The sequence below is a fragment of the Cotesia glomerata genome, linkage group LG1 (genome assembly GCF_020080835.1).
Source record: "Cotesia glomerata isolate CgM1 linkage group LG1, MPM_Cglom_v2.3, whole genome shotgun sequence".
Lineage (NCBI taxonomy): Eukaryota > Metazoa > Arthropoda > Insecta > Hymenoptera > Braconidae > Cotesia > Cotesia glomerata.
In genome coordinates this window covers 32,423,993-32,448,661 of record NC_058158.1, presented here as the reverse complement: position 1 = coordinate 32,448,661, position 24,669 = coordinate 32,423,993, and the positions used below count along the sequence as shown (strand labels likewise).

The window sequence follows — 24,669 nt, the reverse complement described above, 5'->3', positions numbered from 1 at the left end:
AGAGGACGTGAGTAAAACATTTATTGGAATAATGTTATGTAGATAGAATGTTATGTCTAAAGTATTATTATAGTTTGTAGTATATAATAATATAGAACACGTAAAACTGAAATGTACAGACTACTGATTGTTGACATTGAATGCTACACTTGGACGTTAATTAGTAAATTCTGTATAATACTGGTGATGTCGATGAATTTATAAATAAAAACATATTGATTATATGCCCACGTATTTAATTATCGATATCTAATATATATATGTATACATCTATAATAAATATGTTTCAACTAGGACGCATTTTTAATTAAGCTTGTTTAATTACTTAGTCATTTTTATTTGAGCAAAATTGTTAGGCATATACTATTTTATGCACATAAGGAAAAGTTTTGTTGAAAAGTTAGTTTTTAGTATGCACTGCTCCATAATAAATTACGTATTACATATTTTATTACTTAGAAACCCGGGAGCATCTGACATTTGTCACGAGAACATTTAATTTTTATAAATGTTCTGTACTTGCTCTGAAAACCAAATTAATGTTGTAGGATCAAGAGGACCTTTAAAGTGCAAGCGCTAATTTGTGTCAATGGAATAATCTAATTCATTTATCATAATTTTTGAAAAATTTAAGCACTCGAATCGAAATCGGGAATACAAGAAAACAATTAATGATTAAAAGTTTATAAACGGGAGAAAAATCAATATTATAACGTGTGGAGAGAAGTAATATTATAACTCATTAATTTGGTGTAAAAGTAAATTTGTAATTTAAGAATATTAATTTACTAACGTTCTACGATAATTTAAAAATGAAATTCATCCATCTGATGTTTCAAGTTGAGAAGAAAATAAATATTTATTGAAACATGAGCGTACTTAGATACATTAGACATCAATGTCATATAGAGCATAGAGCTGATTAATGATTTCATGTAAATCGTGAAAATGAATTCAATATAAATCCTGTTACTGTGAGTGAGGAGGAAATGTTTGTTTTTACTAATGCAGATATATCATACTCATATTTATTATAATATTCTTTCAGTCATACTTTATGAATAATAAAAATCTGTCTCATTTCAAACATCATAAAAAATATACTTTGTTTTAAAAATGTATGCCGAGTAGACTAGACTCTAACTGGTTGTAAATTAATGGAATAATTTAATTTAAAAATTACCTTTTTTTAATCCTCAAAAACCATGTCATTTTTAGGTCAATTTAATTTCTGGTGATAATAATTTTTTATTCTTTTCAGGATTATGTCGGGTTACAATATGGAGCAAATGCAAATGCTTTTTATGATTTTTTTTTCTGTGCCTATTTTCGGAGCAATCGGTAAGTTAGTAAATGTGTATTATTTAACAATATAATATAGTGTTTTTTTACTTCTCATAACTTACGAAAATCGATCTATGTAAGATAATAAAAAATTGGTATGAGCTTTTAAATGTATATTTTAAATAGACAGAAGAATGGATTAGATTTGCTGACTATTCATGATGTTGATATATGTTTGGGTAATCTAAAATCGTGATTTCATCTTGTCAGCATTTCAATATAACTTATTGCTTTTACGATAATAGTGGATTGATATCAATCATTAATTTGTATTAGATCTTCCTATATATCACTACCGGTATATGTATGCTTCACATAAATATATTGATATTTATAATTAATTGAATGGTAACTGTCCTTTACCATCATCTGGTTTTTCTATAATTAGAAATCCAAAAATTTATTTAGAAATGCATTCAAAACTTTTCATTATTCCTGCACATCTATACTAATATTGTAAAGAAGAAAAATTTTATTGTTTGTTTGCATCGAATAGGCTCCGAAACTACTGAACCGATTTGAAAAATTTTTTTACTGCAGTGAGAGAAAAATATGGTCAACTGAACTAGGAAAATCTAGTTAAATAGCATCACCACTATTTAATTGCAGTTCTTGTACCTAACATTATTTATTATATTGAACCCCAATGGATAGTTACTTAAACTATTTTCAGTTAAATATCAGCTTAATAGCCATCTTGATTAACTTTAACTCAGAAAATAGAAAAAATAATTCGGATAGCTCGGACCGGGAATCGAACTCGGATCTTTTGGTTACGCACGAAGGGCTCTTCCAGTTTAGCTATCTGAGATGTTGTCCGTAAAAATCTTTCAGTCACCTAATAACTTTTTGTTTAACACGATAACAAAAACGTATTTATTAAAATATAGTCGATATAACTATTTATCAATAGTTACTTAAACTAATACATAGTTTGAGTAACTACAAAAAAAAAGTTCAGAAAACTATATTTTCATAATTGTGATGTTATGATTCAGTTAACTATGCACTTTTCTCTCAGTGTGTTGGGAAGCTACACTATCCCCGGGTGACATAGGCTATATTACATCATAATTAATGTTGAAATTTTTGTTCAATACCCGTGTGAAGCTGGGGCGGACTGCTAGTATTTTTATATATTTAAAAATAAAATTCTAGATTTTAAAAAGGAAACATTAAAGTTAAGTTTCTTTAAAGTTTTCATTGTAATTCAGTTAATTTTTTAAATAAATCCCAAAATTTTTAATAAAAACAAAGTAAATTTATCAAAACATTAAATTGATATTTTACGAAAAAGGTGATGGTATTCTCAGTATACATGTATTTATTACAAAACATAAATTTAGTCTATGATACATTAACGTAAGAGACACAGCTGAAAAATAGTATGAATAAAATGAAAAATTTCTGGAGATATTATCTATATCCCCAGAATATTGTGAATTTTAAGCATTTTATAAATAAATTCTTGAGTAGAGCCGCTGAGAAAATACCAAATCTGTTGATATTCGTTGAGTTACGTATTATTACACGCTTTATATTAGTTTCACATGTATGTCAGTTTGTTTGTCAGTATGTCAGTATGTCAGTATGTAACTCTCCGTGGGTAATCTGCGCGCCTGCGGCCTTCCTTGGTTCTGGTAGCCGTTTCTCAGGCTCGCTCTCCGAAATCGAACTCTGATTCCCCGTATTTATAATATTTATAAATAATTATTTTTTTATTAGCTTCACTTGTATGTCAGTATGTCAGTATGTCAGTATGTAACTCTCCGTGGGTAATTTGCGCGCCTGAATATTTTTGATAATCAACAAATAATAGTTTAAAAAAACTAAAAAATCACGCTTTTATAAATAAACCAAACTAAAAAGTAAAAAATAAATAATAGTTTAAAAAAACTAAAAACACGCTTTTTATAGAAAACCAAACTAAAAAATAGAAAATAAATTTAAATTAAGAATAGTGTTAAAAATTTCAATAAATATAAATTAATAATAGTGTAAATAAAAAAAATGTATTTTATTTTAAAAAGCGTGGGGTGCTTTTAAGATATTATCAAAATGATAATCACTCTACTCATATCTGTCAATAAAATATTTATAACTATTGACACCATGCACCTCACGCTTTTTTTAAAATAAAATACATTTTTTTTATTTACACTATTATTAATTTATATTTATTGAAATTTTTAACACTATTCTTAATTTAAATTTATTTTCTATTTTTTAGTTTGGTTTTCTATAAAAAGCGTGTTTTTAGTTTTTTTAAACTATTATTTATTTTTATGATGAAATGGAAACAATTGAGCTCTCGAAGTTAGGGATGCTGCCGAGGTTTCGCTGCGCATATTTTTAAATATTATTATTTTATAATACAATACAAATATAAATGAAACACTAAATACGTAAGTGTCGGTTCCTATCGATTTTATCGGGAATTATTGATTCTGTCAGTCGGTTAGCTCGGTCACTGTCATCCACGGCGCAGGAAAATCTAACTTTGTGACGGATGGAAACTATTTAAAATATTCCTGGAACTGGTAAATTCGAAACTAAAGTAAGGTAAAAGCCCCAATAGATGATCATGTACCAGTATATGATCACTCCATGTATTTGTATACCTATATTTGTGAATATAGATATACAAATACATGGAGTGATCATATACTGGTACGTGATCATCTATTGGGGCTTTTACTTTACACAGCGACTACAAACTTTGTTAAAGTTGTAAACTTTTAGAATATTACTTTTTTAGCAGATTACTGTTTTAGAATTAAAAAAAGTATAGCTTATTTATGTTTACGAAAAAATGTATACTTTTAAATTTTATGTTTGTAAACAGTGAACAAACTTTTACAAAATAAAATTAGGATGTAGTAGACAGTTATTTTTTTTTCTTAATCATAAATGAGGTATATATTTATATTTTCAATCTGGAAGAAATTTATTAATTGTTAAAATGTAAAATTTTTTACAGCTTTCAAAAATATTTGAATATTTTTTTAATAAAACGAAAATATATCAAATAAAGTTTAGTACCTAAATCGCATTCACGTTTGATGTGTGCAGTAATTAAATTCTATAAGCCCGCAAAAATCGATTTCAAAAATTCAATATCATGCGAAGGGTTCAAATGTAGCTAGAATCTGTTTGAGGGACTTATTTATTGGAATTCAACGTTTTTATAAAGTCATAAAGTACGAATCCACCATCAATTTGAAGTAAAACAGTTAATTGAAAGTTTGAAATATCGTTTCGATTTAGTTACAAAAACAAAAACGCTATAGAATTCAGTAAATGACTCGAAAAATTATCCGATGAGATTAAAAGAACTGTTGACTTTAAAACATAATTCTCAGCAAAAGTTTAGCTGCAGTTACCTCATTTTTCATGGCTAAATCCGTACATCAAAGTCTCTGATGCTGTATCCTCAGCCGGATTTATTCGAGGATTTACATAACTTTACAAAAATGATTACTGATACTATGAATAATGACTAGCAAAATCGCAATATATTTATTGATATTGAAGCAATAAGCTTTTCTTTCAAACATTTATAATAGGTTTATTACTGAATCGATTCAAACAATCGAACATTTGAATTAATCGAAAAGTTGGTTTTTTTTTTATTATTAACAATCAAAAAATAATCAACCACAAAAACTTGTCATGTTAGTTTAAAAACATGTAAATGATTTGAAATAAGTTAGTTTCTATACTAAACTAACTTGGAGCAGGGACCTTTAAATTTGTCTGATTAACGGCTCTGGTTCGATCCCATGCAACTGCACTTTTCATTCTTTATTTTTTTTTTTTCAATGTAAAATTTTTTTTTCTAAATTTTTTAATAAATTGATTCGATTATAAGTTATGAGTAAAATAAAATTTTGAAAAAATATTAACAATAATAAGCTATAGAAGCACGAAAGGAGATTTGTAGCTTAAATAGCTTTTAGAAAGTCGAAGCTACAAGTGCCACAGTAGCCAAGTTGGTAAGGCGTCAAGACATTGTTCATGCTTGTAAACTTTATCATGTGAAGTTTGTATTCTCCCTTAATATCCCTTATTGTCCGTTACTCTAGGATATTCTTATCTAAAAAGAACCGTGCGTGGCATACACGGGAGTAGCACTGTGATTCTTATATAAGCAGGTTGCTAACTTCACAATAGTAACAATAAAGTTTCAATTCTAAAAATATTATAATTTATTTAAAACCGTAAGATGGACGGCGGAGTATGAAGGTCCACCTATGTTTACAAGCTGAAAATGATTCCTTGAAGATCCCTGGTTCGAATCCAGGCTGCGGTAATTTTTTACTTTTTTTTGTCCATCATAAAAAAAAAACTTTTAAAAATCAATCTACTGCTTCTTTTAGTCTCTATAAATTTTGCACTAGGCTTATTATTTAACATGATTTTCAACTTTAATTTTAATAAAAATAATCGTAAAAAATAGAGTAAAGAATAAAAATTCGAGAGTGATCGTGTTGGGTTCAACTCAGCCATTGGAGAACAGTAACATGAAACTTAGATTTTCAAAACATACACAAACAAAATAAATTTATATATTGTTAAAGGAAAGTCTTATTCATAAATTTTAATTACTTTTGTAAATTAAAACACATTACCAGCATTTATTTATGAGATCTTTATTTAAAAGATGAATATTTTAAATATAATTAAAAATTTCAACATAAGACGATAAATATATCATCCTTGGTTTTTATTCTGTCTACGTAATACACGAATTACTTTAGCATAAAATGTCTTTTTGTGCATATAATCGTAGGATTTAAAATTATAATTAAAAACTAACACTTGTTAAGCATAGTTGAATAAAAAATAATTTCAATTTTTTATTTAAAATGTTCGTTTTATCAGTGTAAATTATTTACATTGACCAAAGTAACAATTATCAATATTTACCTTGATGACGGTATACGCTTGACTCTCTGCAGGATTAGATCTTTTTTTGCGGATTACTCTTTTCATGCTTGCCTCTGCGTGCCATCTTGGTCCGTCTTTCTGTGAATTAAAAATCCATCTACTACACTGATAGAAATTTTAACTTGACTCAAGAGCAGAAGTCTTGAACCAAAAACACCAATTGGAAGAAAATGAATTTCTTGAGCCAAGAGGAAAAATTCTTGAGTCAAGATATATTTTATTAATTCAAGAGAATCTATCTTGACTCAAGAATTTTTCCTCTTGGCTCAAGAAATTCATTTTCTTCCAATTGGTGTTCTTGGTTCAAGATTTTTGCTCTTGAGTCAAGTTAAAATTTTTATCAGTGTAAAATATATTAACAAATCATTCCGTTGACATTAAGATGTCTTTCTTTTAAATTAAAATAAAGTTATGCCGTCGGATTCGTAGTAAATCATCTTTTAGATCTCTCAGATCTGTAGCTCATTTTCAATTAAAATTTTATAACTTTTTGGAAAATAAATTCATTATTCATAACTTGAACTATTGGATAATATTTTAAGAGAATTTTAGAGTTGACTAAGGGATTATTGTTTATTTTTTTTTGTACATATGTTTAAAATTAAAAATAATTTTTTTGCCAAATAAAAAATCTAATTTCAAATGTTAAAATTTTTATTTTGAGTAAATTAATTGAAGAAAAAATTTTATTTAATTTTAAATCAGTAGACCAGTCTTTTTCAGTAACGATATTATTAATCTTCATTCACGACGAAAAAATTAAAACATTAGTCAACTTTTTTATACTATTCGGTGTAAGTAATAGTCTAAGAAACTTAAGCTTTTAAATCGGGTATTTTATATCTAGTTTAGTCAAAAGCTCTGTGAAATACCGCATGATATAGTCGAAGTTATTTATCTTGCTTAATAGAGTCACGAACTTTCCAAATCGGTTTAACAATGATTCAGATATTTTCATTTCTATGAACAGTAGATAAAAAAATGAGCTATTACATTCAATGTTTTAACTTTTAATAGTCTTCTTTAGTTTTTAGTTTTTAAAATACAATTCAGAAATTATTATTTATCGACTCAAAACTCAAAATTGAGTTTCATTTTTAAAAAACGCAGTCTACTTTGCTTAAGTCACCAAACCACGTATTTCTTTATCGCAAGATCAGGAGCTTTGAAAAATACCGTACAATAGAGCTTAAGTTGTTTATTTTCCCAAATAGACTCTTGAATCTCAAAAATTTACATAACTACCATTACTCGGTCGTTTCCAAAGAATTCAAAATTCCTCCGAGCTTTAAAGGCTACGCATTTCAAAGTAGCTATCATATTCAGTATAATAATTATAGTTATTTCGATCTTTATTTATTATTTAAACTATTAAAAATTAATTTTGTTCTGAAAAGTGAAATTATTGTTAGAATTTATTGATTAATATTTATTATTTATTTCATAATAAAAAGTGAAGTTAAAAACACCGTTAAGCTAAAAAGTTTTAAGAAACTGATATTTTACTCCTAAAACAAATAATGTAAGTGCATGCCAAGTAAGAAAGCTTCACATAGAATGCATGTCGCCTTAAATAATTCTTTAGTGGTTTTATCGATTTTTATTATCTATAAGAAGAGGCATGCATTTTTAAATGGATTTTTCCCCAAAGTGTTTTTAAATAAATTATAAATTCAGATGTTTTGCTACCACAAGTTTTCTAAGTACTTGCTATAAATAAAAGAGCATTTATCATGATTACTTAAAAAAATATTTATTTAATTAAATATTAATGAAGTTTGTAGACTTTGCTGAACAAGTAAATTGAGAAGAAGGAAAAGTTTATTTAAGAAACTAAACATTGTCTATTTATACTGCAGAAAGTCAATAAAATAATTATTTTATTCTCGGAGAGTTTTCTATCAACAAAATTCACCGTCAGATAAATTTTAATTCAAGTAATTGAGTGTACGTGATAGAATTCATCGATAACTTTAAAACTATTTCTATTTCTTGATATCAAACGCTAAAATAAAAAATAAAAATAATAACGTCTGTAAAGCAAAGTATATCCTTTTACGCGTTTATTTTTATTGCAATATTTCTCGTGTCATCAGTATCATCTTAGAGCTTGAAAATTGTGTCGGAAATTTTGAAACTTTATTAAATGCATCATGTCAATCTCTAGTTGTTGAGCCCGACAGATCGACACGCCGGGAAACTTTAGCGAAAGTTGATGAACAATTAGAGCGATAGGCATAAAAATAAATCGATTATTAGCTGAGCTTATGAAGTCATTAAATGAAAAAATAAATTACGGTTCGTAAAGTAAAAAATAGCTGTAATGTCATAGCAGGATATTATAAGTTTTACCATGTCGTCAATGCACATTTTGGCAATGGGCCAGTGCAACCCATGCCACACTCAGTACCCTGCTATGTTACGTATCTATATCCTCTTTGTACGGAGATCGACTTCTCGCGGCTCCAGACTGTCGTGCCCCACTGATAGATATCTAACTGATGTTGCTACCGATTTCTTCAGACAGTATCTTTTTATTTCGAATCCTCAACTGTCTTCATGTCGTTATGAATTACATTTATTTATTCTTTGGCAACTTCATCTCTCTCGCTTTCAATCAATACACAATATATATTTACGTAAATTTATTTAGTTTCATTATTCAGCCAAATCCGGGCGGGATAAGGTGATATTTTACAGAGTAAACAAAAAAATTTTTTTAGTCAGAGGGCGGATCGAGTGAATTGACTACTTCAGACAGTACGCTAAAATTTTTTTACAAAAAAATTTTTTTCGGGTGTTTGTTATTTTCTTGAATTAGGGGAAACTGGAATAGAACAAAACTCCGAGGCAATATAAAACACTAACAGAAAAATGAAAAAAAAAAATCCCATTTCTCAACAAGATAAATTTCCTCTTTATTTTTATTAATAAATTTATAAAATTGCTAGTTTTTATTTTAATTTTAGTTTAGTAGTGTACTTCAAAAAATTTTGAAACAAATATATTTTATTTATTTTTTATTTAATATTTATTAAAAAATTCCTTTTATATTTTCCATTGAGATAAAATGATAATATAATTGATAAAATATAAAGCTCTCTTACGATATCTGTCATAGATGTAAGTATGAATACTCAAATCTAAATTGCACTTAAGGAGCTTAGCATCAAAAGTTTACAAACCTTAGGATTTAATGTTCGCGAATATTTCTACCGAGGGAATTTTATAAGTAGTTTTCAAAAACATGCGAAGCATCATTTTTAGACTTTTAACTATTCAAACATATGTAACGAGTGAATATATTTCAACATATTTATTGAAAAGTCTTTTTTTATAGATTCTAAGCTTTTTATTTGGAAAAGCAATTTTTTTAATTTATAAATTTATATAAATTTTTTCTATGAAAATTCTAGCGTTATTAAAATTTTCATTCTGAAATTAATCAATAAAAAAAACAATAAAGTAATTATTGGTATAAAAAGATTTATCTTTGAATTTACCATTACACTTATTTTTAACTAAAAAATTTTGAAAAGTGTTTAAAAATAACTTAAACGATTAATTGAATACAGTTATAGATATGAATTTCCGTGATACTAATGTAAAACAATAAAGCAGTATTTTTTATATCAATATCGTCAATCTATTTGTATATTCGCATAGTGGTATGTGGGTAAACTGATAAAATCCAAACAACGCATTGAATAAATTTCTCTAGGTATGTGCTTCAATTCCTCTGTCGTGTACAATTCTATTTGAAATTTTTATTTTATTTCTCATAATAATAATATTCATTTCTCACAACATTTATTTTTATGTAACTAAACAAAAGTAAAATACAAAAATTTGATAAAAACAAGACTTACATATTTATTGGAAAAAAATGTGTCTGCCAAATGTCTTGAGGGCAGGTCCAGAAAAACAGATACTCTCGTGTGATCATACAAGTCGACATCGACGTAGAAATCAAAAAGAGGTGCGCCATTTATTTTAAGAAGTGTCGCTACCAGAAAAGTTATATCCGTTGACGCTGATGATTTCGGAGGTATGTAGCCGCCTGATTCTTCCAGCAGCGTATATACTATCAATAAAAAAAATCAATTCAATAAACTGAGTAATCTTTTCGACCCGGTTATTTATTTTATAATATTATATTATAGTGTATATATTTCATCATTCTCGGTAAATATATATTTTTAACACCCATGCTTCTGGGTCGCACTATCTTCATGAATTTCCTAGTTGTAAACTTTTATTATACTCAATAGACTATAGTAATGAAAATAACTAAAGATAAAATGTTACTAAATTACTGAAAAAAATATTGTGAAAATAGCTGTGATGAATAATTATTTCAAAAACAAAATGCTAAAGACTTGACCTTGTTTCGAACTATAAATGAATGGAACAATAAAAAAGTAAAATAGTGTGAACGGAAACAACTTCATTTCCGGGTCGTGCTCAATCGTTTTAAAATGCGCTATACACCTAGACAACAAACTACTCAAGATTCTTTTACGGGGATAAAAAATTGTATTTCTTTGAAGAAAATATCTGGTATAAAAATTTTTATGTTCACATTTACGTGGATAGTTATGAAAATTGACATGCCAAAAATTCCATCAGTGAATTATCAAATAACATGAAAGGTATTTATGTTTACTGTCCAATAATATAACCGCAAAAATTCTGAATATTTGATCGATAAATTCCAACCCAGTTACACGAAATTTTTTTAATGAATACTAAAAACGTTTTTCTCGTAACAACCCTCAACTAAAATTTACAAAACTCACCGATAGACTACGTATATTTCTACTAAACGAACAAAGAATTTTTCCATATGTATTGTCTGATTTTAACGACTAGAATTATTTTTCCAATCCTTTTTTTAATCACTCTTGCACTAGATGTAGTTAAATTTTTAAATAAAATAGAAATGTTATAGTTTCTTTTTTCTGTTTTATTTTTTGTGAGCCATGTAATTCTCTGCAAGATTGACCTCTAACTTGGTCGTGTAATGGGAACATTTCAACAGCTAGAATAAAACTGAATGTTAATGTTATACTTTTCCGAGTAAGCTTTGAAATTTATAATTAAAGACTAGACTGGATTCGTGAACATTTTTTTTTTAACATAGTAAGTAATTTCGTACAACGAATATAAAGAAAATGGCAGTATATGCCACGTTATAGTTCAGTATTTTTATGGACGTACTTATATTATGTCAGCAAACATTTATTAATAACATCTTAACTTTTTTAAATCTCATAACTCGGTAAATAACGTATACACTTTTAAGTATTACTATTTCTTTTAATTTAAATGGCGTATTAAAAAAAAATAAGATTTTTTTACAAGTTTTATTACCTAATCGTTTTCAAAATACTGCCTTCAGATGAATGTTGAATAAAATTTTTTGATACTATCAATAAATTAATCTAATGAATTTTTTTCGTCATCAAAAAAGCTTTATTTAAAAAGTATTTATTTATGAAAATCCAGATTCACTTCGGAATCACTTCGAAATTACTCCTCTGAAAAAAACTTCGGATTCACTCCGAACGCGGAGTGTTTAATTACTTCACTCCGGTACCCTGAGTGATGGGAGTGAATGCGGAGTAAAATTCACTCCCGATTTTTTACAGTGTATGTATTATTTCCATACTGATAAAGCTAAAAAATGCATATACGTCTTTATGTATAGAACGATGGTATAAAGGTATATCTAAAAAGTTGACGGTATTTAGAAATAGTTAGATGCTTTTGAAGAGCTTCTTCAAAGGCCTTGCGATGTATACATAGATTGTTGGAAGAATTTAATCTCCCCATATGTGTGCATAAAAGCAATGCTTCCTCTTGTATAGATAGTAAAAGGTGAAATATAAACCGAGATAAGCTTAGATCAATACAAACCATCCAGACGGCGAAAAAAGTCCATTTGGAAGAGGAAAAAGGTAATTGACCGATTGTAGCTAAACATAAAGGTGCCGTGACGCTAATTAATAGTTCATGAAAGGAAAGTAGTTCCTTGAGCTTGAGTTTCTCAAATTTAAAAAATGGTCATGAACTAAGCACGAAAAAGGATATAGACTGTAACGTATACCGTCCATAATGTATAAAAGAGTCGCCATGTACATGTATATAATACGACAGTTCAAAACGTGACGAGCAAAAAATAAAACTGTGTTCTTATCTTTTGTTTGATCTTTTATTTTTCGGATATCCTCTGCGGTATCGCGTACACAATGTCTATAAAAAAAAACTGGTTACGTCAATTGTGATTCGTGCAATAAACTAGTTAATAGGTTTGTTTCATTATTTGGTCTATCATCATTAAATTTAATGGGAGGACGGACATTTATCTTTCACAAAAAATAATCCAGATTTAATTTACTTTTATAAAATTCATCTCTAACCTTTAACCTTTTACTTTTAATGATCAGATTTAAGCGGTTGTTTAATTGGCTCAACTTTTTTTATCACTTTTTTTTACAGACATAGTTCATGATTATAAATTGAACATATATGTTCATGAGTATTCAGATATAAATGAGTGAAAATGAATTATTTTTTTGAATGTGCTTTGAAAAAGTGAACTCAAAATTCAGTGTTGCTTTTTTTTACTTGAGATTAATAATAAATAGGTCTTCTTTATTTGATATTTCTGAGATACACAAATGCTATCTTTGAATCTCTTTGAATTTCTTGAGAGTACGAGCTTCATTTATTCTTTTATTTACACGTAATTAGTTTGGAGGAACTGTTGAATTATATAACATCTTTATTTCGTGTACACTCTTTAGCGACAAGAATTTTATTCAGTATTTTACTTAGTCATGCCACTGCAGGTTTTATTATGTACTCACTATTCAAATTAAGTTTTTAAAACTTTTTTAGCATGTTTCAGTTTTTCGAACTCAATAATACAATTTTATTAATTTTTTTTTAACTTTGGAAGCCACAATTTTTAATATTTCAACAAAATCTTTCCTTAAGATTTTCAAACTTCAATTTTTCACCGAGTTGAAATAAATAAAAAAAAATAATCAACAATTTGGAAAATTTTTAAATTTATCTTTCTCAAATACATTACGGAAATTGCATAAAGCCAATTTATTATTTTTATCATGAAGTAATAAATAATATTTTCCTTTTCCGACAGCGATTTCTTGACCTTGAATTTTTTCCAATTTGCTGCATTCGGTATCCTTGGATTCTAGCAAAAAACTATAAATATATATGTATATAGATTTTCTAAGTAAAAATAGACTTGAGTCCTCGTGTATGATCTATACAGTTAGATAAAACATACTCAGACGTGAAAACAAATTCACTGTAAATCATTCGAACAGGACAATCCGATTGTGTGGCTCACTGGATTACCCAGTGGTCTCTCAGGAAAAATTTTTATTGCTGGACAGTTATATATGATATATATATAGACCACATAAATTGCATAGCAAGTACATAGATCATACTTAATGGATCATCTGCAATAGTTAAAAGAAAAAATAAAAATATTTCACCCACCGTAAAAAAATAAGAATATTCATAAAAAATGGTCATGTGACCTATGGCTCGTTGTACAGTTAACCGGGGTCGATATAATCGTGATGAAAGGGCATTTGTTTTATTAATTTAAAGTTTTTATTAACTTAATTATAATTACTATTGGCGGTTTTCTTATCACATAATTAAAGCTCGTGATTTGGTGACCGTAAGCCGGTATTTCTGTGACTAAAGATTTATAATCTAGGTCAGTCTTTTATCGAGCTTACTAAGGAATCGATATTAATAAAGAATTTATTAATTCATTACTCATACTTTATTTATAAATTTGAGTATGTACGCAATGCTAATTATAGATCATACCGATTTAATTTGATTCAATGCATTGATTAAATTAATTTGAGTGTTGGGTTTAATTGCTAATTCCTGAAATTAATTTATTTTATCGAGTTCACAGGGTTCTTTTTTTTTAATAGTTACACACATCATAACCTCAAGGTGCAATTATATTTTTTATGGACTAATCGATTCCGTTTTAATCGCTGAATCGTTTCGTATAATTCATGCAAGCAGATAAGGTATGAACCAATTATAAGAGCTGATAAAACAATTTTTTTTAAAACATAACTTCGGAATGCTAATTTATGTTATAGAGAGTAAAGTGGGTAATAATTTATTTTTCAATTTTTTTATATTCAAAGTTACATATTAATAAACAATTCTGATTTGATATTTATTTTTAACTGTGTTACTCACTATTCGAAAAATTACTTTCATTTTATAATCAAGTGTTTAAGAGAGTTTAATCTCTTAATCTTTGTAGGTCGGATTAGTTTAACTAGGAATTAGAAGAGAATAATATTTACCCTGAAATTTTCTCCGTGCCGTGAATTTCAAACAAAAATCGATTTTCTTAAGGTTGAAAAAATTTGTTTTGATAAAATTTTTATTAAAATGTATTCATAGTAAGAAAATGCGAAGACAAGATAAAAGTAATTTTTTGTCAAATAAAGTTTTATCGACAATGATATTATTACTTCTGTGATGATGGTCATAAACCGAAAAATAAATAACCAATAGAAATAAAAGTTATTATTTAAATTTTTTCATGCTGATAACTTTTTTTCTTTTTATGATTAAGACATTTCATCAATAAATGATAAATACTTTTTATCGGGAAGTTGAAAAAATTGTTTGGGAATCTAAATTCTTTCAAAATTGATACACTTTACAGTCATATTTTCAAACTATTTAATTCAATAATCAATAATAATCAGCTATGAAATAATATACGCAAATCGCTCAAATTGAAATAGTATTTTGAAAAGTAAATAAAAAGTCATTAAAGTGAACATAGAAAAAAAAACTTATTTAATCATTGAAGATTAAGTCGAAGATACTGTTGTTCTTTAATTTACTACGACTTGTCTTTTGTAATAATTTATATATTTGTAAAATCGATAGTTTCAATGGTATTTCCGTGCTAAAAAAAGTTGGTCAAGGTTACTGATACCCTTTACATTAATTCCACACGTACTAATAAACTAAACTGCTACTTTTGTATTACATAACATTTAAATAACAACTTACACTACGACAATAATGTTTGCTTGTTCGAGCGTTAAATACAGCAAAATATCTTCTCATATTAATTATCTTATCCTCTATTTTCCGCCGTACCATTTAACATAATTAATTAAAGAAGCTATTATCTCGACAGTAATATTGTATAATCAAATGTATAAAGTTTATAATATGAATTCAAAGTTTTGGAAATTACCAATATTTAGGTAATAATTATTTCATTTAATTTCCAGATCCTCTTATCGAGTTAACTATTTCGAAACATTGATTCATTTTTTTATTTATTTCGTTTCTTTTATCATTCGGTTTTAAATCAAGTTTTAAATTTCAATTAAAAAATAATTGTTGAGATAAAGTTTTGTTATTGAATCATTTAAATTTCACAAATTTTAAATTTCATACATAGAAGCTTGTAATTAAATAATAACACTGAGATTTTTTTATACTCACTCTGTAATTTGGAGTGAATATAGGCTATTTTTCCATTGACAAAAATTATACGTTGTTGTTTTACATTTTTAACCAAGTCAGTTCACTTTGTTGAAAAAAAAAAATTTTTTTTTAGGCATTTGTTATTGACATAGTGAGGGAATAAATTTCATCTTTGTAGTTTATATGCAAATCAATAATTTTCGGTGTCTATCGATCACATGTAATGAATGTAGGTAGTTCATTTTTAATTCAGCTACTTATAACATCAATGAGGCGGACTCAGACTACTGGCATTTCTATTAGACGAACATTGTAAAATAATGTAACGATTCCTCTTCACAACCCTGGTACTTGCCAGTAACGAATTTAATAGTATGAAACTTTGAACATCTACTTGTATGGTGGAGAGCTATAAGATTTATCGAACATAGTTGTAACTGAACATCGTATCACAAATGTCGTAAGGGAATACGATAAATTTTCACAAAATTGAAATCAGTAGACATCGGACCATTTTTTGGTGATATTTGAAAAATAACTTTGCACTAAAAATTTTTTTTTCAAAGAATGTGTTGATAGTTTTTTAAAATTTCTGAACGTGAAATTTTTTCTTTTTTTTTTTTTTTTTTTTTTATATTAATATATTTGTTAAGAAAAATTTTGTAAGAACATCAAATATCTGCTACTTCTAATTTCAGATGTTTTTCCACAAATTGATCAAAAAAAGAAATAAAAATTCCCTTCCAAGTAATTGTTTATAATAAGAAAAAAAAACAATTTTTCTGTCCTAAATGATCATGTTATCGCAGAATAATTAAATTAAAAAATGATTTCAGTCTGGTTACATTAAAACGATTAATGTAATGGCAGTATCTGGTAAACTTGATCCTTGAGTTTATAAAATTTAAATTTAACAAATTTATCACCGTGAATATTCAAGCTTCCTTTTGAGCTTATACAGCCACTATCTAAGCGGTTATTATGATTAATGACAAACTACGTTAATTAACGAAAATAACAGACTGTAAGAGAAAGCAAGTACATTTGATATTGAGTGTTACAATAGATTGAAAGTCATTATCACGCCACACTGCGATTTCGACCAATAAAATTCTCTAGATAATCAGATAATCGATTATTCCGTAGATTTTATTCGCTTGACCTGTTCCTTATCATCCCTCGAGCTTTTTCCGCGCTAAGAACGACTCGCGAAGAGGAATACGATTGAATTGTATATATGAAAGGGTAAAAAGCTTCGACTTTTGACTTATAGTCATTTTTTTGCTGTTACTGTTTTTTGCAATAATTATTCACCGTTTTAAGAGACGATCGATGTAAATTTTATTTTATTTTTATTAATTTTTGTTCCAATCAGTGAAAATTAAAATTGACTATTGGCAAATATTGACTTATTCTTATACTATATACACCGACATTGAGCTTGAAAATAGGAAACCACTAAATTTCAATGGATTTTAGAGTTTATAACTTCCTTTCAACATGACGAGTTTTGACCCATTCTAGCCGATGAAAGTCAAGTTATCGATATTGTGATCGGTTGGCTTCTCAGTTACAGATTAGGTATGAATTTTATTTGACGTTTCACGATGTTTTTTCATTAAGAATTATTATCATTTTTTATTCAATCCGGTGAATCAAACTATCAAAAAAATATCACTACAGTTTTTGAAAACGATTTTTTTTGATAAAAAATAGTTTTTGCATTATCAACAAAAAATTTTACTATCATTATTATTATTATTATTATTATTATTGATAATATAAAAAATTAAATTTTTAGATCCAAAATTATGTCTACTGTTCCGATAATACCTTAACGACTGGTTATCAATTCACATAAAGTATGACAATTTTGCCGCAATGTATGTCCATTTGTCAATATTAGTATGCAAATATATTTGGCGTAGATTGCTAGTTTATTAGAGCGACATAAATGCAAACTACTGTTTGTAGATTATATACCAGTATATTTAGATACTGCCGGATAAAATTGTTTGACAATAAAATAAATTATTCAACAAGACGATTTATCCATTAACACTTTAAATTCTATTAATATACCTGCTGTATTTGTATTTCGCTTTTGAAAAAACGAATTTTGGAAATTCAAATCGAGCATAAAGTCTAGTTCTCGCATTGTATTTTGTCTATTTAATCATTAAGTGAACAAAATAAGCATAATTTTATTAAAAGATAGTTTTTGCGTGAAAATTTGTATTTTAGTCAAATAGTAGGATCTGCATATCTTCTATAAGCATTGAATGTATGGCTGTATGATAATTAACAAACCACAATTTGTGTTCTTGTCATAATGCTACAGAACCAGTTTATGGCAAATTTACTTGCGTTTCCGTTATTGACGACCCCACAAGTTCAATGAAACGCAACTACTGTAATTAACATGAATTACTGGAGTGTTTAGGACACATAATGAGCTTAGTTTATTTACTATTAATAATAACAATAGTAATCAATACTGAACTTAACGTCTAAATCTTTTCAATTGAGTTTTTTTATAACAATTTCCTGTGAAATGCTTTCAGTGTTACACGATTTAGCAAGTACTTCCTTAACAACAGTATATTTTCATCGAATATTAGTGTGGCTTAGAGAAACAATAAAAATGATTTAAGACAAGCGTACGACATGTTTTTCATTTCGCAGCGGTGGAACAGAGCTTGTTTGGGGCGTGCAATATGACGGTGGTTATAACAGTATGTCGCAAACCTAGGAAGGGAAGTAGGACATTCTAACCGACGTATGTGATTGTCTACCCACCGAAGTTTAGAGTAGCATTCTCTGTGGAGTGCATATTGCTTTTCGCCCCATATAACATGTAATAGTAATTCCGATTTACTATCATTGCAGTACAAGGCTGATGCAAGCGCAAAATGATTTTATTTATTTTTCATTATAGCTCAGCTTTCTTCCCGCGTAGTAGCGCAGAAATTTAAACTTTCGGCTAATCAGAGTAAAAAAATAATAATGTTTTTATATTTTTCAAAACGATAACGGATTCCTGCTCAAATGTTATAAGCCCGGATTATAATTAACAGAAAATTTAATTTACGAATCCGTCACTCAATAATTTTTCCAATTGAATATATATGTATAATTAATTAAATTATCAACGGTATGGAGAAAAAAATTTCATTCGGTATCCAAAATGCAAGTAGATTTCATAATTCTTAGAGTTTTTTAATTCACTGTGCATACAACTTCAAACTGTAATTAAATATCGATCCAAAATTTCTATGATACAATTCTGAAGCATTTATCTTCAATCTGGAATGTCAATTTTTCTTCAAAGTGGTGACAGAATTTTCTATTTACTGACATCGATGCGGCACCTCTGGGATATAATTCTTTACCATGAACACGTTCGATAAACATATCAGAAATATTTAAACGACATGAAAGTCTGTTAGAGAAAATATTCAGATCTACAATCTCGAATACTGAGCTTTTTATGGTTAGACTTTTTCAAAGTTATGACAGAATTTAATGCCTAAAAATATCGATTTAAAACTTTGGCATCTAATTCGTAAATTGTTTGTATCCCGAGTCGAAATATTATGTTTTATTAAGAAATTTATGTCTTGAAGAGGAGGAAAAAAATTTTAGGATCTTTGGTTTTAACGTTCCATACGTTTGATACGTTGAAAGCGTTCATTTTACGTTTGCAAAGTTAAAAAGTTTAATTTACCCATGACATTTTAACTCAGGCCGTCAAAGAGATTCATTCGACATTAAAAATGGGAAAAGATATCTCAATGCAAAATTTTTATTTTATTGTGAATTTAACTTCATGTACTGAAATATGGTCGAAATATTTTTTTTCTTGTATTTTGAAAATTTCAAATGACCACTGAGACTACTGAGAATATAACATGACCTGATTTCTCGATCTTTTTATCAGGGAACCAAATAACTAAATTTTTAACGAAATCTAATAAAAATCATAAAGTCCGATTATAGAAAAAAAGCTGTCACAGAAAATTCCGATCGACTTTATTGAATACTTGACATTGCAGCTCAATTATAAGTTGAAACGACATCTGACAAGAGAATAACAATATGCATATGTAATATCGAGAATAGAGTTGCCGGTATCAAAAAATAGTTTATACAACGACCAAAAGCTCAAATTAAACCATCGGTTGGTTCTTTCCATTCTTTCGTTTGATGCAATTCCCTCGAATTTATTCAATGTGGATATATCTGCAGGACATGCTTTACAAACACAAAACCTCTCTGGATGGCAATTCGTGTAGATGTTTGACGGCTGTGCGTGAGTCAGCAGTATTCGCTACTGACATATTTAAATTCATCAATAAAAAATTGTAAAGGAAACAGCAAAAATAAAAAAAATACGTGAACGCCATAAAATCAATCAAACACATTAAATATTGAGATTGCTTTGAAAAATATTGTGTTCGCCTTATCATTTTTTGTTTATTTTTTTATGATATCGACACCACTTTTTTTTATCGATCTCCTACTCGTCTGTTATTTTTCGTTGTTCTCTATTACTTTTGTTAACGCAACTCGAAGCAATTCTTTTGATCATTCATAGCCATTGACATTGAGGTATTCTTTTTAGCTCGCTTCGACGATGGCGCACGTGTGTCGAGTTAATACGGAAAAAATATCGTACTGCAATAGTAAAAAGAATCCACGTCAGCAGAGTTAATCTTATCGATTTAAATTGTAAATTTGAGCTTTTTCATTTTTGTTTAAATATTATTAAAAAAACTTGTGAACTGATTTAATTTTTCCGAATTTATTAAAGGAAAATTTGAATAATTATTATTTAAAATGAAAAACTATGGATCAAAATATAGTTGGATATATTCCATGCATTAAATTTGAGAGTAAACAACGGAAACTGAAATAATATTTATTTTATCATCTGCGTCCAGAAGACGGATTATATTCGCATTGTTTGGAATATAATGCATAAGCAGCACGAACTACTAGCCTACTACGCGATAGAATACCAAATTAAAATATTATTAGTAAACCAAAAGTAACAAAAAAACATTAAGTTCTTATACTTTACATCAAGTTTTATAAATTACAATAACTTTTAAATTATTACCGTCATTCCAAAATAATAATTTTTTTTTCACCGATCAGAAGATTGTAGTATTTATTTAAATTTAAAACGTACCTACTAAATTTGTATCGAATATTTAGTCTATTATTTTTCCATGGAGGGTAATATCCACAGTGTTTTTTTCATTCTAGAAGATACATAAATATTTATGAGTTTTGTTTTATTCATAGATAAATTTATATATACTAAAAATGATGAAAAAAAATATTGATTCAATTTTTTCACCAAATTTATTTTTTATGTTTAATACAAAAACTAAATAAATCTAACGAATTTGACGCGATCATGATTTATAATCCCCAGTTTTATTTGAATATCGAGATGTCTTGATTTGTAAACACATTCAAAACAGGGTATAATCTATTAATTAGAGATTTATTTTCGATGATCACTTCCATTTAATTTATTACTTATTCTTACTCGTATTACAAATTTATAATTAATAAAGCTATAATATATGAGCACACTGAGAAAGGAGGTGCTGCACTTGATCTACAAAATAACAACATTGTGCAAAGCGGAAAGTAAGGAGAAGTTGAGGAGATGTTTAGATAAGTCCTCAACATTGCGTGGCAGCTAAAACTATTAACTTTTCTGAGTGTACTCGGAATATTATATATATTCATGTATACTGTATGAGTATACAGTAATTATAATTATTATAGTCTGCTAAACTTGCAATAATTGGAATAGGTTTCATGTTTGCTTACACTGGATTAAGGATTAAATTCAATAAAATTAACTCAAGAAAATATTATATTCATGCTTATATCATCATTAATATCTTTCTAAATAAACCGAATAGAAATTTACTTGAGTCAAAAAAATTATTGGCAAAGACCAAAAGAATCTTGACTGATGTAAATTGTTTGAAATAGAATAAAATTGTCTAAAAAGTGTTCTTAAAATGTCCAAAAAAATTATTTAAAAATCATAAAAAAGTGCCTAAAATACACTATTTGAAAATTTCAGATTATTTATGTCCCAAAAATGTTCCTTATTGTGTCATGTTTCGATATCTGGGCTTAGAAAATGTTTTGGACACTTTTGGAACAATTTTTTTTTTACACGAGTCAAGAAAATATTTTTTCATGGATATATTCTTGCATAAAAAAAAATTTTTTTTACTCAAAAATTTATTTTTTTCTGGGTGCTAAAATTCAGAAATTTCACAATTTTTCTTGATGCTAAAATGTAGGTTGATTAACTACAAAGGTACATTACAATTTTGATCTCTTAATACCTCCGTTTGTCTACGTAGCTCGAGAAACTAGCGTGTAGAAGGTTGACAATTTTTTCCCGGTGTATTCTACACTGATATAACTTTCATTTACAGCTACCTCAATGACAGTCAAAAGTACTAGCTACTATATAACAGAAGTAGTCGCATTTGCTGGCTCACTAGAGTGAAATATCTGTTGTATCTACAACCACACTTTTAGTTCCAGCAACCACACTATCTAACGATTACTACTTGCAATGGTTTGAACCATTTAGATGGACAAATTTTACTTCACTTTGTATACAACTTGTACCATAAATTAGTGGTTGCTGTGGTTGAGATATCCTCAATCGCAGTGAATAATAGTGAACTTAACTACATATGTATGAATATTATTGTTCCACGTGTCTTCCAGTCGTATTATTAGATAATAAATCACAACATTACAAATTGCTGTTTATGTAATGTTAGATATTTCTGGCTACGTCAAAGTACAGATAAATTTAGATCCATGTAATCGAATAGTATTATTATGATGTATGAAATAATTTCTGGAAAATTACCTGGAGTGAAGTTAACTTCTTTGTCAGCTTGTGCCACGCAGCTTGAATAAAAAAGTCCTATTTTCTCGAATACTCCGACCATTTGTCCTGTTTCATTGGCTAACAGCGCTGCAACATAAAGAAAAATTATTATTATTATGACTTGTTACGATCAAATTTTACACACAATTGTAAATTCATTCATTGAGAAGAATAGTAAAATAATAACTTCTTATGCCGCCGAAAAATTAATTGAAATATTTATTACGTATGAATAAAAATAGCTAAAAAAAAATTCACTCATTATGAGACGCTCTACGAAAACTTTTTTTATGACCGATTTTCTTGTAATTCATATTTTACAAAATTGAATTCCTTTACTACTGAAATTATCGTTGCATAAAAATTAAGAAAGTTTTTTTAACTCAATATTGTATCGGAAATCGATAAAAATTTTTTGATAACACATTCGAGAAGTTGATGGGTAGTTGTCTCAAGATCAATTTAAAGAGTAATCTTCCATACTTTCTATGCTATTATTTCGCAAAAATTTAGTCTATTCAAATTGTCATATTTACCGCGAGCTTTAACTTTTTTTCTCGTGGAGACAAAACGTAGGCTTTTTTATCGCACAAAAGATGACAAAAAAAAGTACAACGTGAATTTAGACAGGTTTTAGAACTTTTTAACACAGAAAACTTTTTTCAGCGGGGATAAGCTAAAAAAATTCAGTGTGCTAAAACTTGCAATAAATAATAAATACCCCACATTCATTAAAAAATTTGACGGATCATTTTTTTCTGTAAAGTTTTTCAAAGGCTGTAACGCGGGCTTCGTTGGGGTAGTATGGAAATGACAAAAGCAATATCGAGCTCAAGCCCACTCTTAGATGCGTTGGGTCGATTTGTAATAAAAAGTTTTATAATACTTCCATCTTGGTGCGACCGTTTTCAATCAAGTTACAAAAATTTCTTTGAAGAAATTTGTACTTTTTTTTACATAATCTTCAAGTAAACTAATGATCAATAATTATCAACTGACTTCAACAAATCTTTTCATTTTTTTTTTAAATTGTAACTGACGTAAAGTGAAGTTTAATATCTATAACGTTACCTTCCGTTTTCTTGTTAACTAAATTAAGAAACTTGAAAACGAATTGCGGAGTTTAAAAGAGGACACTTAAATCTATTATCTATTTAGTTGATTGTAAGATATTATCAGACTCCAACGAGCATTTACACGCCTACACGTATTTTCGAATCATAGAATCGATTATTTTAGAAATAGAGCAACGAAAAAAAAAAAAAGATTAAGTTCAATTCAATATAGAACTTGATGTGGGAGTACATAAAATACTTTATACCAAATGCTTGGAAGTAAATTCATTTAATGTACGCAGAGTTTAATTCGATTGAAATTGCGGGTGTAGGTTTTTCAATCTCTTCAGTAGACTTTATTATAATTTCAGTATTTTATTCATCTTCTTGATACAACTTTTGAAAAGTTTTTTCGCGGTACGTGTCTATAATTCTGAACGAATCTTAATGAAGCTTAACATATATATACTCTTGGGATTTTTATCGAAGTGAAAAATAATTTGAATCGGTTAGAGTTAGTCAAAAAACAAGCAGTTTGAAATTTTCAAAAATTAAAAAATTCATAGTTGAGTTTTCCTGCTCTTTTATTCGATTCCCTCTCCCTTCATTAGTTTTGCTGAATTAGGTTATACACCGATAAAAAAAAAAATTTTGAGTTTCAGTTTCGATGAAATTTTATTATTGCATTAGTTCTAATAATTCCAAAAGTTTTTGCTTACTTGGATAAATCCACTTCTATTCCGACTGCCAAATGGCTTTTTTTTATTTCTAATGTAACGAGCCAATTTCAAGCCGATACTGCATGCTGCAATATCAAATAACTAATGTCTGTGTTTAGTTAAT

The 24,669-nt window shown here is 27.8% G+C and overlaps 2 protein-coding genes across 4 annotated transcripts in view; one reads left to right on the top strand and one right to left on the bottom strand.

Moving 5' to 3' along the window:
* LOC123265979 overlaps positions 1-24,669 on the top strand; it is a 172,222-nt gene that overhangs the window by 39,830 nt on the left and 107,723 nt on the right. The window contains exon 2 of the mRNA XM_044730011.1: positions 1,262-1,341. The gene's annotated coding sequence lies outside the window, so the exon portion shown is untranslated. The remainder of the gene's footprint in view (positions 1-1,261; positions 1,342-24,669) is intronic.
* LOC123266008 (endothelin-converting enzyme 1-like) overlaps positions 1-24,669 on the bottom strand; it is a 46,935-nt gene that overhangs the window by 10,924 nt on the left and 11,342 nt on the right. For all 3 annotated transcript variants that reach the window (XM_044730045.1, XM_044730039.1, XM_044730052.1), the window contains 3 exons: positions 22,751-22,858; positions 10,164-10,378; positions 6,274-6,372 (listed from right to left, as the gene is read on the bottom strand). In XM_044730045.1, the coding sequence (XP_044585980.1) occupies positions 6,274-6,372; positions 10,164-10,378; positions 22,751-22,858 (422 nt within the window). The remainder of the gene's footprint in view (positions 1-6,273; positions 6,373-10,163; positions 10,379-22,750; positions 22,859-24,669) is intronic.